The sequence below is a fragment of the Oncorhynchus tshawytscha genome, linkage group LG14 (genome assembly GCF_018296145.1).
Source record: "Oncorhynchus tshawytscha isolate Ot180627B linkage group LG14, Otsh_v2.0, whole genome shotgun sequence".
Lineage (NCBI taxonomy): Eukaryota > Metazoa > Chordata > Actinopteri > Salmoniformes > Salmonidae > Oncorhynchus > Oncorhynchus tshawytscha.
In genome coordinates this window covers 43162076-43180696 of record NC_056442.1, presented here as the reverse complement: position 1 = coordinate 43180696, position 18621 = coordinate 43162076, and the positions used below count along the sequence as shown (strand labels likewise).

General features: G+C 43.3%; 2 protein-coding genes across 11 annotated transcripts in view; both read left to right on the top strand.

Annotated features, from left to right (window-relative positions):
• The first annotated feature begins 1289 nt into the window (after positions 1 to 1289).
• Positions 1290 to 11722, top strand: LOC112267245 (26S proteasome non-ATPase regulatory subunit 2). Its single transcript, XM_024445483.2, has 20 exons — positions 1290 to 1486; positions 2535 to 2591; positions 3071 to 3235; positions 3554 to 3675; positions 4123 to 4347; positions 4870 to 5028; positions 6463 to 6607; positions 7047 to 7107; positions 7215 to 7361; positions 7614 to 7720; positions 7865 to 7992; positions 8175 to 8262; positions 8369 to 8633; positions 8785 to 8930; positions 9192 to 9275; positions 9450 to 9618; positions 9869 to 9963; positions 10062 to 10188; positions 10486 to 10604; positions 10908 to 11722. The coding sequence occupies exons 1-20, from the start codon at positions 1382 to 1384 to the stop codon at positions 11088 to 11090; spliced, it is 2697 nt and encodes an 898-aa protein (XP_024301251.1). The 5' UTR covers positions 1290 to 1381; the 3' UTR covers positions 11091 to 11722.
• Positions 11723 to 12200: 478 nt separating this feature from the next.
• LOC112267243 (eukaryotic translation initiation factor 4 gamma 1) overlaps positions 12201 to 18621 on the top strand; it is a 65644-nt gene continuing 59223 nt past the window's right edge. For 8 of the 10 annotated variants that reach the window (XM_042297568.1, XM_042297565.1, XM_042297564.1 and 5 more), the window contains exon 1: positions 12201 to 12279. The gene's annotated coding sequence lies outside the window, so the exon portion shown is untranslated. Of the gene's footprint in view, positions 12280 to 12347; positions 12607 to 13846; positions 13951 to 18621 lie in introns of those variants that run through there. The other 2 variants (XM_042297559.1, XM_042297560.1) reach the window with 2 other exon arrangements.

The following is an 18621-nucleotide window of genomic DNA, read 5'->3' as shown; positions in this document are numbered from 1 at the left end:
ATTGTGTGATGTATTGTTGTCTCTACCTTCTTGCCCTTTGTGCTGTTGTCTGTGCCCAATAATGTTTGTACCATGTTTTGTGCTGCTACCATGTTGTATTGTCATGTGTTGCTGCCTTGCTATCTTGCTGTCTTAGGTATCTCTTTATGTAGTGTTGTCTCTCTTGTCGTGATGTCAGATGTGTGTTTTGTCCAATATTTATTTGTTATTTAATATTTATTTTTTTAAATCCCAGCCCCCATCCCCGCAGGAGGTCTTTTGCCTTTTGGTAGGCCGTCATTGTAAATGAGAATGTGTTGTTAACTGACTTGCCTAGTTAAATACATTTAAAAAATCATGCGAAAGCTTTTACTTCTTCGTGTATGTGTTGTAGTGGAAATGTCCTGTATTACCAAATCATGAGAGCAAACCACACACAAGTCAGACTTATCATAAAGTCCATCTTTAATTATATGAGCTCCATCACAACCCTGTGACTCTCAGATCAATTCAGTCTCTATAAATGAATTCTCTGAGAGTGCTTACACATTGCAACTGAGATCCTTTATAGCAAAGACACACACCCCTAGTCGACATGACAAATAACAGATCTTAAGAACATTATACAAAGAAATATTTTACTTGAGAGAGAGTAGTATCCCATCGCCAGACAGTATTTAGCTATAAATTATCGTTCAGTTTGGTCTCCTAAACAAAGCTCTTATCTCGTTCTTGATACAAAATAGTACCAAGACATTACCTCACCCAATGGTATATATCAATTGTCATTTTAGACACTCCCATCCCAAATACAACCCATACTGGACAAGCTCACAGAGAGGAGAGTGAGCCTCTAGGTCAAGATAAGGGCAACCTCAGAGGGAACATAGAATGGTTCCAGACACTGCCACCTCCTCTCCCCGATGGGAAAAGTAGGGAGTGACTGGCACACAGACATTGTGAAGCCAAGAGATAATTGGTTCCCCCTCAATCATCATTTCACATGGTTTAAAAGATACGTTTACATATGAAGACAAGCTTGACCTCTCCCCTCTCTGTGGCCCAAGTAACTGAACCCTGACAGAGAACAGATAACTGCAAACGGCCAACACTATAGTACAACAAAATACATTCTAAATGACAAGTATCTCACAAGCATATTATGAAAATAAAACGTCTTATCTATGTTACCCAACTAATTCTGATTCTGCCACGACAGTGTCAACATTGGATAGTCTAAGTGCTGCCATATATCGTCTTGGGGTTAGGTTAGGGATCGGTGCAATATTATTCCTGCATAGCAGGTGGCAGTAGAACACAACGGTTCTTGAAGAAAGGAAGCGGTGTACCCGGTCTCCGGTTGTTCAGTGTATCCGTAGCCGAATTCCGTGAAACTGCAACCATGGAGGAGGCAAAAAATAAAGAGAAAAAGCAGTCCGAAAAGACAGAGTTAAAGGAGACTAAGCCCACAGGGAAGGACAAGGATAAAAAAGATGAGCAAGAACTGGTGAGTTGGGACACTTCTCAACATCTTGAACAAGGGAAGCAGAGTAGCGTTTTTGCCTGAGTCATTCACTCACTGCATGTTTGAACAGGCCGAAAGCGTTGTCATTCAAAAGAATAGCGAACTGTTTGAGTCCCCTTTAATGGAAAAGTATGACATGGCTGGCTAAGTACGAGATGCCAACAATTACGATTATTATGTCCGACTGAAAGCGAGCTATAAAACTACCTAACGTTAGCTTGCTAGCCTAGGGTAACAGTAGGAGCTGGCTGTGCTAGCTAACGTTAACTAACAATTGCTGATGACAGGCCAGAAAGTAACCACCGAAATGTAAAATAAAATTTAGCTAAGTATCTAGCTAGCCAAGTTAAAATAATGTAACGTTAACTAGCTAAATAATGTTAGTGTTGCAATGTCAACAACCATAATCAAAATAGCTAACGTTGGCTCTCTGTTCGCTAATGTTGTTAGCTAACTAGCAAACAGTTAGCAAACTTGTTAGCTAACTAGCCAACAGTTAGCTACCACAGTACAGTCACAGTTTAGTTATACCAATCTTTGATATAGACAGTAACGTTAGCTAGCTAGTAGTGACTTTGGAACTGTAGCAACCTGCCTGTGGTTCAGATTGTCTCGTTGAGACAGCGTAACTAGCTAGATATGACGTGATCTTTGATTGCGAGGTGGCTTTAGTTTTTACGTGTTTGTTTGTTTAGTTAGCTAGCTATTTACATGGAGAGTTTTATAACTTATTAGCGAGTACATTAACAACAGCCCATTTTAAACACCATAACAATGGAGGCAAGGTTACATACATAGTTATCATGGCAACCCTACCATCAGTTGACAATGGTATAGGACCGGTGTACGACAAAATGCTCCCAATATCTAGCTGTTAGCAAATTGCACAGCCTTTTATTGCAATAGTTCCCTGTTGGAAGACCTGTTATTTTTTTGACTGTTTACTGTGCAGGGTTCAGTTATTAAATTGCCCAACATTGCATATGGAATCTGTCATACTGTAATGTCAATTCCTCTTTTCTCTCTCCAGTCTGATGAGGACAAACAGCTGCAAGAAGAGCTGGAGATGATGGTGGAGAGGCTTGGTGTGAGTACCACTACCACAAGAACTGCCGAGTACCACAATAACTACCAAACCTAAAGTCTGCTTTGCTTTAGACACTGGGACTATACTGCCCTACCAAGCAAAAAGGCAGTAACTAACTAATTTTCTACCAAATGAGCAATATAATTTTTGCTACATTAAATACATGCTTAATCGTGTGGACAAGTATCCTGCCTCTATTGTGTTTTGGAGAAAATGGGGGTCATGTTAGCAGTAACTGCATAAAGTTACTGTGAAAGCAAGGTAAATAAAAGCTTTTTTTCCTCAATTCCACTCTGAGAAGTTACTGCCTTTTTGCTTGGTAGGGCAGTATAGCTTTTTCAATTCTTATGTATTATACTGTACATAAGGCATTAGTGGAGAGTCAGTCATTTACATACACTGTGTGAACTTTGGTAGCTAATGCATATGAAACTTTCTTTGTACTCCCCCTGCCCCCTTTCTCTCTCACCCACCCACAGGAGACAGACACGTCTCTGTACCGGCCTGCTCTAGAGGAGCTGCGCAGGCAGATCCGCTCCTCCACCACCTCCATGACCTCTGTGCCCAAGCCCCTGAAATTCCTGCGGCCACATTATGGCAAGCTCAAAGAGATCTACGAGGGCATGGTGCCTGGCGAGAACAAGGTGGGAACACCGATTCTATGTCCTTGCTAAATGGCTAACTGTTCAGTGGGGAAAACAGGAGGAAGGAATGCAAGACTGTCTCAACCACTGTATTGCTTCCTTTCCCTGTCTGCTTTTACTTTATAACCACTGTGCAAATCATTTGGATGGATTTATTTTACAATGTTACTGGAGATACAGAAAAGAAAAACAAGGATATATACCTAGTATATTGGACCTCGTAATTCTGGATGGAACTAGGGATTCCTGTTCAGAAGGACTGATCATAACTGTAATTATGGATATGTCTAGCTAACTCATGTCTTTTTGTTTTTGCAGAGTTTCTGTGCGGACGTGGTGTCGGTCTTGGCCATGACAATGAGTGGGGAGCGGGAGTGTCTGAAGTATCGTCTGCTGGGCTCCCAGGAGGAGCTGGCGTCCTGGGGACATGAATACGTCAGGTAGGGTACGGGACGGGACGCCATTTGAAATGGCTAACACATGGGTGAATCCTACCTTCTACTTAAGTAGAATTTTCACTTTGTCATGCATTGATACCAATGGAAGACTAAGTAAAAATGTGACTTATTTGCCTCATTCATTCCATGCCTGGCAGCAGTAGGCAGTTTGTGTGGTCTGACCTAGGGCTGTGACAATACCAGTATTTAGATTTTTTTTCCCATGGCAAAAATTAAAACACGACGCAGACCGATCTGCTGTGTGTAAAATATTGTGTGCTATAGCTTGGAAAATAAATACATGTGACTCTGGATGACAACATAAGGATGTTTGTTTCCAACATTTGGGCTGTTTTCCTAAAGAAGTTCAATCTTTTTCTTTCAGCGATACTTATGAGTATCGTCCCGGCCCTAGTCTTCTACCCTAAACTCTGGTGTGTTTGTGTGTAGGCACCTGGCGGGCGAGGTGGCCAAGGAGTGGCAGGAGGTTGAGGAGAGTGATAAGGCGCAGCAGGAGACTTTGCTGAAGCTGGTGAAGGAGATTGTGCCCTACAACATGGCCCACAACGCTGAGCATGAGGCCTGTGACCTGCTGATGGAGGTCGAGAAGCTGGAGATGCTGGAGCTCTACATAGATGATAATGCATATGCCAAGGTCTGCCTCTACCTCACCAGGTGAGTGCACAACACACACCTTACCATGTGAGGGGCAAACATATATATATATATATATATATATATATATATCCAGTTTCAACTGTTCTGCTTTATTATTATACGACCATGCTGGTCATTTATGAACATTTGAACATCTTGGCCATGTTCTGTTATAATCTCCACCCGGCACAGCCAGAAGAGGACTGGCCACCCCACATAGCCTGGTTCCTCTCTAGGTTTCTTCCTAGGTTTTGGCCTTTCTAGGGAGTTTTTCCTAGCCACCGTGCTTCTACACCTGCATTGCTTGCTGTTTGGGGTTTTAGGCTGGGTTTCTGTACAACACTTTGAGATATCAGCTGATGTACGAAGGGCTATATAAATAAATTTGATTTAATTTATTTATATATATATATATATATATATACACACACACATGTTCAAACACATGTACCAGTCTGCCTCAACATCAGCCTAAAGAGACAAAAGGTTGTTCCTCTCATCAGTATTAACTAAACCCTCTGTCCTCTCTCTCTATGCCAGCTGTGTGAGCTACGTCCCTGAGCCAGAGAACTCTGCCCTGTTGAAGTGTTCCCTTAACATCTTCAGGAAGTTTAACCGTTACCCAGAGGCCCTGAGGCTGGCCCTGATGCTCAACGACGTGGAACTGGTGGAGAACATCTTCACATCCTGCAAAGACATGTACAGACTGACACAACACACTCTCACACTTAATTATCTCACAGCAAAACTTTCGAAAGAAGTGCTACCTACAGGTAACTGCCAACATGAAAGAAACACTTGAGTAAATGAGGGCTACAAAGTATACTGAACAAAAATATAATTTCAATACAATTTCATCATTTTTACTGAGTTCATTTAAGGAAGTCAGTCAATTGAAATAAATAAATTAGGCTCTAATCTATTTCACATGACTGGGCAGGGGCGAAGCCATGGGTGGGCTTGGGAGGGCATGGGCCCACCCACTGGGGAGCCAGGCCCAGCCAATCAGAATGAGTTGTTCCCCACAAAAGGGCTTTATTACAGACAGAAATACTCTTCAGTTTCATCAGCTGTCGGGGTGGCTGTTTGTGGAGGTCCTGGGCTGGTGTGGTTATACATGGTCTGCGGTTGTGAGGCCGGTTGGACGTACTGACAAATTATCTAAAACAACGGAGGTGGCTTATAGTAAAATGGTTCATCTCTGGCAACAACTCTGGTGGACATTCCTGCAGTTAGCATGCCAATTGAACATGTCTCAAAATTTGAGACATCTGTGGCATTGTGTTGTGATGACTGCACATTTTATCCTTTTATTTTCCCAAGCACAAGGTACACTTGTGTAATGATCATGCTGTTTAATCAGCTTCCTGATATTCCACGCCTGTCAAGTGAATGGATTATCTTGGCAAAGGAGAAATGCTCACTAACAGGGAAATAAAGACAATTGTGTACAAAAGTTGAAAAATAAGATTGTGCACATGGAACATTTCTGGGATCTTTTATTTCAGGTCATGAAACATGGGACCATCACTTTACTTTTTTGTTCAGTATATATTGAAAGCAGGTGCTTCCACACAGGTGTGGTTCCAAAGTTAATTAAGCAATTAAAACATTTCATCATGCTTAGGGTTGCCTATTGTTTTGGCTACCATGGCTAGAAGAGAGCTGTGACTTTGAAAGGGGGGTCTCGAAGGAGCATACGGTGTTTCAAGGGGTGTGTGTCTCAGTCATCAGATCTCAACCAATTGAACATTTTATTTGAGATTTTAGAGCGGCGCCTGAGATGGCGTTTTCCACCACCGTCAACAAAACCCCCAATTTTTTGATTTTTGTTGTTGTTGAAGAATGGTGTCGCATCCCTTCTATAGGGTTCCAGACACTTGTCAAATCTAGGCCAAGGCCTATTGAAGCTGTTCTGGCAGCTTGTGGTGGCCCAACTCCCAATTAGAAAACTTTGTTGGTGTTTCATTTATTTTAGCAGTTCCCTGTACAACCTATAGTGGTAAACAGTATTTTCTTTCTAATCGTTATTCACATTTTCTATTGACAGTCATTGGGAATGCATTCAGCAGTGTTTTCCATAGTTAATGATGTGCATGAAGAGTTGATGGTTTAGTGGGTGTTTTCCTGTAGTGTGATCCAGAAGGAGATGGCCTTCATGCTGGGCCGACATGGCATGTTCCTGGAGCTCAACGAGGACGTGGAGGACTACGAGGACCTGACGGAGATCATGTCCAACGTCCAGCTCAACAGCAACTTCCTGGCCCTGGCCCGAGAGGTGAGAAAGAGAGAAGATGGGTAGACTAGAGAGTGGAGGGGGTTGTAAGAGTGAGTGTTTAGAGCAGGACTGAGGAGTGGGTCACTGTTGAAGTCAGTGGATGGAGTGTGACTGACTGAGGGCTGAGTGTATGTTAGAGAGAAGGTTTTTAGAGTAGGGCTAAGGAGGGGAATATGACCTGTAGAGAGACCTGTTCTTATTTAATATGTTTGAGGGGGAAATGGAGGAGGCTTGAAGAAGGTACCAAGAGGAGAGTGAAAGAGTGGGTTAGGGGTCATGTGGGAGAATAATGGTGCATAGAGTGTGAGAACAAATGAGGCTAGAGGATAATAAATGGCTGGTATAGTGAATAAACCAATTAGTGAAAGACATTTAAGCCTGTTAGTGGCTATGACTCAGCACCAGGCAGCCAGTAACATACTGTTCCCTTTCTTTACAGTTGGACATCATGGAACCCAAAGTCCCAGATGACATCTACAAAACCCACCTGGAGAACAACAGTGAGTTCAGCACCTTCACTTCAGCAGCTCACTAATGTCCTGGTCGTGTTCTATCACACTCCTCTATCCTCATCCTCCTTTTCATCATGCCATTGTCTGTCTGTCAGGGTTTGGAGGAAGTGGTTCCCAGGTGGACTCTGCTCGTATGAACCTGGCCTCCTCATTTGTCAACGGCTTCGTCAACGCAGGGTTTGGACAGGACAAGCTGCTCACAGACGACGGCAACAAATGGCTGTACAAGAACAAAGACCATGGTGAGGGAAACCACACACACACAGCCTCACATCCCCGTCTTCAAATGGGCCTCGTGGTTCACATTTGTGGGGGTTTGACTGAAAATTGGTTCATGTTTGGTGGTTCGACAGTGAGTACCAGTCTCATGAATCTAGGATGCTTAGCAGCAACTTAATGTATTGCCTTCGTTGCTAATCCTTAATTTCAAGCATAGTAACAAAAATAATATATTGCTGTTGTGTAAATGTTGCTAATTCTGTGTTTATCTCCAGGTATGCTGAGTGCTGCAGCCTCTCTGGGGATGATCCTGCTGTGGGATGTGGATGGTGGTCTGACACAGATAGACAAGTACCTCTACTCCTCAGAAGACTACATTAAGGTCAGCACACACACTCAGCCTCTTACCAAACACCCTGCATTAAAACCTCCTCACCACAACCTTCACGGCATCCAGAAATGCCCTAAACATCTTATTCATGTAGATATGTCTCCCCCTCTCTTTCTCTTGTCTCTCTCCCTGTAGTCGGGCGCCCTTTTGGCTTGTGGCATAGTAAACTCTGGGGTGAGGAATGAGTGTGACCCGGCCCTGGCCCTGCTGTCAGACTACGTCCTCCACAACAGCAACGTCATGCGGATAGGAGCCATCTTCGGGTAAGGAGAGAAGGAAATGCGTGTTTAGTCCCAAATCAACCGCTAGCCCCTACTGCCTGACACCTTGTACATTAAAGATTTGTATTGAGGTTTGTTTAGTCCATTAGCACAATGTAATCTCTGCCTGTGAAAAGTACTTGTTTAGGTGGGGTTTGACCCTGACCTTTCTCCTCTATCCCCAGCCTGGGCCTGGCATATGCTGGCTCGAACCGTGAGGACGTCCTCTCTCTGCTGCTACCTGTCATGGTAGACTCCAAGTCCAGCATGGAGGTACTGTGTGTGTAGTTCCACAGTTTGTCTTCTTAAGTCTATTACACATCCACACTCATTAAACCCAGCTCACTGTCCCATGTTATGTCTTGTCACACACTCTCAGGTGGCAGGTGTGACGGCGCTGGCGTGCGGTATGATCGCGGTGGGCTCGTGCAACGGTGATGTCACCTCCACCATCGTCCAGTCCATCATGGAGAAAAGTGAGCTGGAGCTGAAAGACACATACGCCCGCTGGCTGCCCCTGGGCCTGGGCCTCAACCACCTGGGTAAAGGGGAGGCCATTGAGACCACCCTGGCAGCGCTGCAGGTGGTGCCTGAGCCCTTCCGCAGCTTCGCTAACACGCTGGTGGACGTCTGTGCCTATGCAGGTCAGTCTCATAGCTCCAGAGTTATCATTTTGTCTCCAATTTTCTGTAAAAAAAAAAAATTGATTTACATATTTATTTATACAGGTGATCTCATTGAGATTTACAAGTGATGGCTTTCCTATATTTATCTCTCGGTTTCTCTCCATGCTAGGTTCTGGTAATGTACTGAAGGTGCAGCAACTGCTCCACATCTGCAGTGAGCACTATGAAGCCAAAGAGAAGGAGGAAGAAAAAGACAAGAAGGATAAGAAGGATAAAGACAAGAAAGAGAGTGCAGCTGACATGGGCTCCCACCAGGTATGCCAGGCGTTTGTTAATAAAGGGGTGTCAGGTAGGCTAGTGCTTTAAGTGTTGGGCCAGTAACCAAAACATCGCTGGTTTGAATAGGTGAAAAACCTGTTGGTGGCCTTGAGCAAGGCACTTAACCCTAATTGCTCCTGTAAGCCACTCTGGATAACAGTGCCTGCTAAATGACGACAAATGTAAAATACAATCTAATGAGGGGTTTGAGTTGAGATTTGATATTGAACTAATCTGCTCTCTGCTTCCCCCTCCCAGGGTGTGGCTGTCCTGGGTATTGCACTCATTGCTATGGGAGAAGAGATTGGCTCAGAGATGGCACTACGGGCATTTGGACACCTGGTCAGTATAACCTCTGTCCTGTTCACTCCATTTGGCTTCAACACATTTTCAGGACATGTTGGGGGTTGATTTAGCCCCTGTCTCTTTGGCTCAATCCAACCATCCTACATCTAACTGTTTTTCTCTTCATCTCTCTATTGTCTTGCCTTCTCTCCATCTCACTCACTCTCCTAGTTGCGGTATGGAGAGCCTACTCTAAGGCGTGCGGTACCTCTGGCCTTGGCCCTGATCTCCGTGTCGAATCCTCGCCTCAACATCCTGGACACACTCAGCAAGTTCTCCCACGATGCTGACCCAGAGGTCTCCCACAACTCCATCTTTGCCATGGGCATGGTAGGCAGTGGTGAGTGGGCCCCAATCAGTCAGTGTCTTCATTATTATATCGAGACGTTCAAAGTTATTTTGATTTGCCTCACTAAGTTATTACAATGTTCCCCTGTAATTATTCCTTGTCCTTGAATAAGAAAAATACCTATAACTGTGAATTCACTGTGCCAGATGACATCAAAGTATGAGACCTTCTCCATTGACTGCGTCTCAAGCTGTGATTGGTTTCTATGACGACTCACGGCTCCATCTCGCTCTCTCTGCAGGAACAAACAATGCCCGCCTGGCTGCCATGCTGAGGCAGCTGGCTCAGTACCATGCCAAAGACCCCAACAACCTCTTTATGGTCCGACTTGCACAGGTGGGTTGCAAAAAGAGGTGCCACTCTGGCACTCTAACCTACGTGTTAGAGGGGGAGAGTCTGTGTCTCCTAACCCTTGCTCTGTGCCATGTCCACAGGGTCTGACTCACCTGGGTAAAGGGACATTGACACTGTGTCCATACCACAGTGACAGGCAGCTGATGAGTCAGGTGGCTGTGGCAGGACTACTCACTGTCCTAGTCTCCTTCCTCGATGTCAAGAACAGTAAGCCCTTTTCCTCATTACTCTTCACCACTCATCTTATTTGCTTCTTCCCCCCTTTGTTTTTCCACATCTGTTTGTTTAGGATTGGGGTGAAGTCCATTTATGTTGAGTAATTTGAGGAAGTGACCTGAATTTCAATGTATGGATGGAAAATTCCACTTAAAAAAACAACAATTAGCAATTGTTCAACTCCTGAATGGCATTGGCTCTTGTAGTAAGTCTTCTAAATGCCTTGACCCAGTTCTAAATATTTGTCTGTTTGACATCGCCCCCTGCTGTTTCCTGTGTGTGCTGCAGTAATCCTGGGGAAGTCTCACTACGTTCTCTATGGCCTGGTGGCTGCCATGCAGCCCCGTATGCTGGTCACATTCGACGAGGAGCTGAGGCCGCTGCCCGTGTCCGTCAGGGTGGGACAGGTAAGGACTGCTGCTCACTCTATGCTCTTAATAAGAGCCTGGAGGATTAACTTCATATTCAAAATACAATGCTAGTTGAGGATGTAGCCTAGATGGTGTGATGAAGGCCAAAACGTCAGCACGATGTGACGTGATGCCTTGCAAGTGAAATGTACTGGAGATTTTCATTTTAATAATGGTTGAACTCTCCAATGCGAAGTAACGTCTAGATGTGCAAGTGCTTTTCACTCTCAGGATGAAATGCTATAAGATGATGGCAGAGTGGATTCGACCTCATGGTTTATGTATGTAATTGGTCGATAGGCGGTGGACGTGGTTGGTCAGGCCGGTAAGCCCAAAGCCATCACAGGTTTCCAGACCCACACCACGCCGGTGCTCCTGGCCCATGGAGAGAGGGCAGAGCTGGCCACAGAGGAGTATCTCCCCGTCACCCCCATCCTGGAGGGCTTCGTCATCCTCCGCAAGAACCCCAACTACGATGCTTAGATTGCCCCCTACTGTCCTCCCCTGGTACCCACCCTACTCTCCTTAGTGGTCCCTCATTGGTAGCAGGGGTAGCCCTCCCTGGCTCGTTTACACCTTATGTTTTAGTACTTTATTCCATGTCTGAAAAGAGCCAGGAAGGCCTACCCCTCTTTCTCTTGTCACCAGCTTCTCTCCATCCTGTGAAAATATGGTTGTGTTCTGGGTAGCCAAACTGACTGGAGCAGGGAGTGGAAAATGGGACCTCATTCACTGTTTAAATTAGTTTACTCTTTGATCTAGGATCAGTTCCACATAAATGTATTACGCCATCTCTTTCAGGCTCCACAATAACTGATCTAGGGTCAGCCATCAGGAAGGAAGTGTTCAGCCTCTCCCGGTTTGTGATATTTTTCCCCACTAATTGGTCTTTAGACCAATCACATCAGATATTTTTCAGAGCTGATCTGAATTGGGCTGATGAACAACATACGCTCAGTCTGCATCAATACTACAACCAGTTTCTTTCCCCACCCATGATAACCTCCTTTTGTAATTAGAGCATGGAAAATGTGTCTTCATCATCCAGTTTTTTTGTTTTTTTTTTTGTTACAGTACTGTAAAAAAAGGTTAATAAAAGTTTCAGATCCACTTGGTGGAGTTGTCTATCACCAGGTCAGTTTGTCATATGAGGGACAAGTTTCTGAAAGATCTGTCATTATTTATGATGTGTTATAACAGCCTGCAGATCTGGATGGCTAATTATGAAACTGGGCAGGGGCAAGGAGGAACTGAGGTGACACTGGGCATGAACCCTCACTGCAGCAAAGGTATGAATAATTGCTGGATGTTGCAGACAATGGACACATTTTATTGAACATTTGAAATACACATGTAATGAAAGAATGCATATTAAACACATACATTTTACACATCTTGATAAACTGTTTAGACTGAACAGTCAAGACTCTGGCTACACCCATGCAAGTCAAATCAACCGGCGAGTTTGTTTTGTGTGTGTATATGAATAAGTTTAATATTAAAAGAATACTGTACTGGATATTAGTTTGTGGTTCAGTAGTACATCGTTAACTAAAACGTGTAGCTAAAATCACACCGGCGTCCCTGTCACATGACTGTGATTAAACCGGAATTTGACTACCGGCTTCCGGGACAGTACATTCCGTCCGACTGCGGACTGAAGGAGAGAAAGGTAAATGTTAGGGTTTCCAACTATATTCTTTGCTAGTTAAGAACTGTGAGAAACCAATTGACAATCAGCATTCATCCGCGCTTTTTAATGGACTTTAAACCCAGTAGATCGATCTGGGGGATAGAGTTGTCGCTCTTTTTCCAGACTGATTTTTCCTCTGCGAGCCCGACCAACCCCCACCCCAAAAAGGGATAGGACACCCCCTTCCTAAGTCTTCGAAGGTTATAAACGTTAGCTTACGAAATAGAATTGACGAAGGCAGAAGGTTCGACATTTTGAATCACTTTATTAGCTAGCCAATATCCTTCAACATTAAACAAATTTATGGTAAGAATTCGTCTATATGCAGCCGGCTTTGGTATTGATTTGAGGTAGCAAGCTAACTTCAGTTGGATTTGTTAACGTTATGAGAAACTATCCTATGCTTTTCTCGGTTTGTGGGTGAATGATTGCTTGTTTTCGGACATTGAACCCAATCGTTAAAGAATTATAGTTGACGTACCGGTAGTTAGCTGGTGCTGGTTAAGGATGCAGCATTTTGTCGCCAGTCCGCATGGTTGTGTTGTAACCAGTGTTATCTAGCTGTGTGGTGCTTTCTAGACAACTGGGAACTCGGAAAAATAGGTCAAGTCATGACGCCAATGCTCTTCAGGTCGGAAAGTCTTAGCCCTAGAAAGTATCCGACTGGATGATTGTTCAAAATGGGTTTTGTCAGTTGGGGCTCTTTTAAAAACATTTTTTTTAGTTCCCTGTTGTCTTGAGCACGCCAAAGTAGTTTATTTCCGAGTTCCCAGTTGTTTTGAACGTGGCATATAGTCCACATGTATGTGGCGTGTGTAATTTGACAGAGGGATGTGATATTATGGGATCTCAGCTAACTGAGAATACATACTGCTTATGTATGGCCAGTGTGGTAGGATCTACATTGTCAAGTTCGGTCCCATGCGTCATGTTCAGAGGATGACACAGCATGACGAGGATGCTACCCTGCGGTTTAAATGGCACTGATGCTGATCCGTTTATTGGTAGTAGTTGCCACAGACGTTGGTTTCCATCTTTTCATTAATCTTTTCGGTATTTTGGAGACTGCTTGCTAGCTGAGGAACGCTCAACTTCGTTCACATATATCCGCCTCGATATAAGAGAACGGAGTGGAACGTTCATCACCAACTACTTGCTTGCTAGCCTGCATGTAATCATATGCACTTTAGGGTTTGCTGTAAGCGGTGACAATCGAACTAAGCTGAAAACAGACAAATTAGAGAATCTAAATCTGTTAAGAGAATAGAGGAGAACAAGAAGCCGGCTTCTGCGTGTGTACTGTGCCACACTTACTACGCGCGCTAAAGCCTGAAAACCAACCACGTGGTAACTCAAGTTGGCTTGGGAAAGCGCTGGTTGCAACTAGCTAGTTAACACAGCCACACAGTGAGAATTGACTATATCGTTAAGAAAAATGTAACACGTCTTAGTTTTTGGTCTTAATATAAGGCTAGACACGAGGTTAGCACTGTGGTTAGGGTAAATTGTGTAAATAGGTGGTGTTTATAACTTTGTGGCTGTGGTAACTAGTGACGACCTAAAAAGCTGTTTGAACAACATGGCGCCGCACAGCGTAGCCATCCTACACGCCTTTTCGTTTCACGTTATCGGAACTTGGCAGAACTGAGGGTTTGAAAGTTATCCACTATCCGTAGCCTACATGCATGTAGTTAGCAATATTACTGTGTGTATTGTGACAGTCGTCAGGTCTGCTTTTTTGTTGTCCTGTGAATTTGTAACTGCATGTTGTGCGTGAATGAAAAATGACCGGTGTGTGGATTGTACATTAATGCTAAGGATCATGTAGCGTAGGAAATAATTAATTTGGCATTCGCTCAAATGTCGGGCATCCTTGCCAGACAAGTTGTCTTTCTGTTTTAGTAAGATCTGCGTGAGAGAAGCGATTGCCGATATACGGCGTTTACGGACAAGTGAATTTGGCTGAGAACCTCCGCTCAAAATGGATGCCGATTCAGAGTAGCTCGTGAGCCTTGAGTCAGGCGAGCCATGATCCCAAATGTGCCCCATTATTAGTACTCAACCAAATGCCTTTTGTTTGAATAACTTTGTCTTTCATGTTGAATTCGTGGGATTGTGATAATCCGTAACCAATAACTGCTTTAGCCTGCCAAGTGTGCCACCATTGTAATTTAGTAATGTAACCATTATTTAACTAGGTAAGCCAGTAAGAACAAATTCTTATTTACAATGACAGGCAAACCCAGACGACGCTGGGCCAATTGTGTGATACTGCCTGGATTTGACTGTAGTGATGCCTCTTGCACTGAGATGCAGTGCCTTAGACCACTGTGCCACTTGGGGGTACACACCTGTCTGTTCCTTGGTGAAAAGAGTTAGGAAGTCCTGATGTAGAAAATGAGATCACTCACCTGTGATTTGAATGTTGTTGATAATCCAAATCCAATGTACAGAGAACACTGTAATTAAATTCTGCCCAACAAATGTAAAGTTCTTTATCACATTTGAAATGCTCTCTGGGATGGGATCTGGCTGATGAGTAGTGATAGGAATGAGGTCATTGTAGCAAGAATTTTAGGGCAAGACAGACCACAACAATCCAGAGCCAATTGTCCCCCGTAAGGCTTGTTCTATATTAAGCTATGGTTTACATAGAAAAATGATGCGCGTGACGTCTTGTTTCCTTCCTTTCCATCACATACACATTTCTTTGTGTGGCACTGCCATAGGCCTATTGACCTGGGCAATACTGTAGTACTTTAAAGCATGTTAACTCATAGCAGACATTTCAAAGGTCGTGCGATCTAGTGTGTTTGTGCCTATCCATCCAGGCAGTACAGTTCCTTTAAAGCGAACTATCACGTATGCTAAATTGTCTGAGAATCGGAGGCTGGCAATTCAATCGTTAAGCATGTGACATGTCAATGCCACTGTTTAGTAATTGCCTGAACCACTCTTGGGGGTTGAGACTGCATAACAAAACATTGTGAACTTACCCTGATGCTACCGTTCACATAGACGCACAGCTTGAATTATCCACTAGTGCATAGTTACACGTGCAAACAAACACTTTTTCAGCCTTGTTAAGGCAACAGCTCTGTGCTCCCACCCTGACTAGGTCATGGTGTCATGTTGGGGTTATGCATCGGTCTCTGTTGAACTTGAACGACCCCACACCCACTTATCCCGCTCTCTCTACTTCCTGTCAGGCCAGCTCAGATGACTGGGCCTGGTTGGTGTGGTCTTGGCTGGGGTTCACATATCTCCCTCCAACCCCTGGTTCCTTGGGCTAACCTGCCAAGTCAGTGCTGCAGTGCGGGAGTAGGATACTTACTGAGTTGGTTTAGTATATGCGTGCACACACACTTAATTAATGCTGCCAGAATAGTAGGTGGATGAGCTACAGTGCCTTTGGAAGGTATTCAGACCCCTTGACTTTTTCCACAGTTTACATTACAGCTTTATTCTAAAATGTATAATTTAAACAATTTCTCAGCAATCTACACACAATACCCCATAATTGACCATGCGAAAACAGTTTTTTTTCTTCAGAAAAACAGATTACTTATCTAAATAAGACTTCAGACCCTTTGCCATGAGACTTGAAATTTAGCTCGGGTGCATCCTGTTTCCATTGATCATCTTTGAGATGTTTTGATTGGAGTCCACCTGTGTTAATTTAAATTGATTGGACATAATTTGGAAAGGCGCACAACTGTCTAAATAAGGCCCCACAGCTGACAGTGCATGTCTGCGCAAATACCAAGCCATGAGGTCAATGGAACTGTCCGTTTGGATATATGCTCCTAAAAACCAATGAGGAGATTTGAGAGGCAGGACTGGCAGCGCATTGAGCGTCACAAATAGAACCAAGTTATATTTTAGCGCCCGGCTACGTAGTCACTCGCGAGCAGTTGTCGCGCAATGATTGAATAACGTGTATGTGTACATTTATTTTGCACCACTTGTGGTCGCGAGTCCACCTGTGTTAAATTCAATTGATTGGACATGATTCAGGACAAATCTATGAATGTCCTTGAGTGGCCCAGCTGGAACCCGGACTTAACAGTCTCTGGAGATACCTGAAAATAGCTGTGCAGCAACGCTCGCCATCCAACCTGACAGCTTGAGAGGATCTACAGAAAATAATGGGAGAACCGCACACCTGTAATTTTGGCGTGTATCTTGTAGCAACATACCGAAGAAGACTCGAGGCTGTAATCGCTGCCAAATGTGTTTCAACAAAGTACTGAGTAAAGGGTCTGAATTAGAGGTCGACCGATTAATTGGAATGGCCGATTTAATTAGGGCCGTTTTCATAACAGTCAGAAATCGGTATTTTTGGACACCGACTTAGCCCCCCCCAAAATGTTTAGACACCTTTTTATTTAACTAGGTAAGTCAGTTAAGAACACATTCTTATTTTCAATGACGGCCTAGGAGCGGTGGGTTAACTGCCTTGTTCAGGGGCAGAATGACAGATTTTCACCTTGTCAGCTCGGGGATTCAATCTTGCAACCTTACCGTTAACTAGTCCAACGCTCTAACCACCTGCCTCTCATTGCCCTCAACTAGGAGACTGCCTGTTACGCGAATGCAGTAAGCCAGGGTAAGTTGCTAGCTAGCATTAAACTTATCTTATAAAAAAAATCTATCATAATCACGTGTTAACTACACATGGTTGATGATAGGGTAGCCTAGTGGTTAGAGCGTTAGACTAGTAACCGAAAGGTTGCAAGTTCAAACCCCCGAGCTGTACCTAACCATGAACATCAATGCCTTTCTTAAAATCAATACACAGAAGTATATAATTTTTAAACCTGCATATTTAGCTAAAAGAAATCCAGGTTAGCAGGCAATATTAACCAGGTGAAATTGTCACTTCTCTTGCGTTCATTGCACGCAGAGTCAGTGTATATGCAACCGTTTGGCCCGCTTAATTTGCCAGACTTTTACGTAATTATGACAACATTGAAGGTTGTGTAATGTAACAGGAATATTTAGACTAATGGATGCCACCCCTTAGATAAAATATGCAACTGTTCCGTATTTCACTGAAAGAATAAACGTCTTGTTTTCGAGATGATAGTTTCCGGATTTGACCATATTAATGACCTAAGGCTCATATTTCTGTGTGTTATTATGTTATAACTAAGTCTAGAATTTGTGTAAACGATGTGAAATGGCTAGCTAGTTAGCGGGGTGTGCGCTAATAGCGTTTCAAACGTCACTCGCTCTGAGACTTGGAGTGGTTATTCCCCTTGCTCTGCATGGGTAACGCTGCTTCGAGGGTGGCTGTTGTGTTCCTGGTTCGAGACCAGGTAGGAGCGGGACGGAAGCTATACTGTTACACTGGCAATACTAAAGTGCCTATAAGAACATCCGATAGTCAAAGGTTAATGAAATACAAATGGTATAGAGAGAAATAGTCCTATAATTCTTATAATAACTACAACCTAGAACTTCTTAACTGGGAATATTGAAGACTCATGTTAAAAGGAACCACCAGCTTTCATATGTTCTCATATGCTGAGCAAGGAACTGAAACGTTAGCTTTCTTACATGGCACATATTGCACTTTTACTTCTCATACACTTTGTTTTTGCATTTAAACCAAATTGAACATGTTTCATTATTTGAGGCTAAATTGATTTTATTGATGTATTATATTAAGTCAAGTGTTCATTCAGTGTTGTTGTAATTGTCATTATTACAAATACATTTTTTTAATCGGCCGATTAATCGGCATCTGCCCCTTCGGCTCCTCCAATAATCGGTATCGGCGTTGAAAAATCATAATCGGTCTACCTCTATTGGGAACTTATCATGTTCACACATACCAGGGTTTCTGTTAGCTATTAATGGCAGAAACAACAATAAATGAAATTGGCCCTGGCCAGTTGTCCAGGAGAAGATTGTAATTGATGTATTATATTAAGTTAAAATACGTGTTAATTCAGTATTGTTGTAATTGTCATTATTACAAACAAAAAAAATTGTCAGATTAATTGGTATCGGAGTTGAAGAATCATAATCGGTCGACCTCTAGTCTGAATTCTTATGTAAATGTGATATTTCAGTTAAAATATATATATATATATTAGCAAAATGTTTAAACCTGTTTTTGCTTTGTCATTATGGGGTATTGTGTGTAGATTTTAAAAAGTAATCCATTTTAGAGTAAGGCTGTAACGTAACGAAGTGTGGAGAAAGTCAAGGGGTCTGAATACTTTCCGAAGGCACTGTATATGGTCATCACTGTTCGTTCATCAGGGAACTCAACTGTAGCCTTCATGTATGTGAAGTGCTCCCCATCCATAC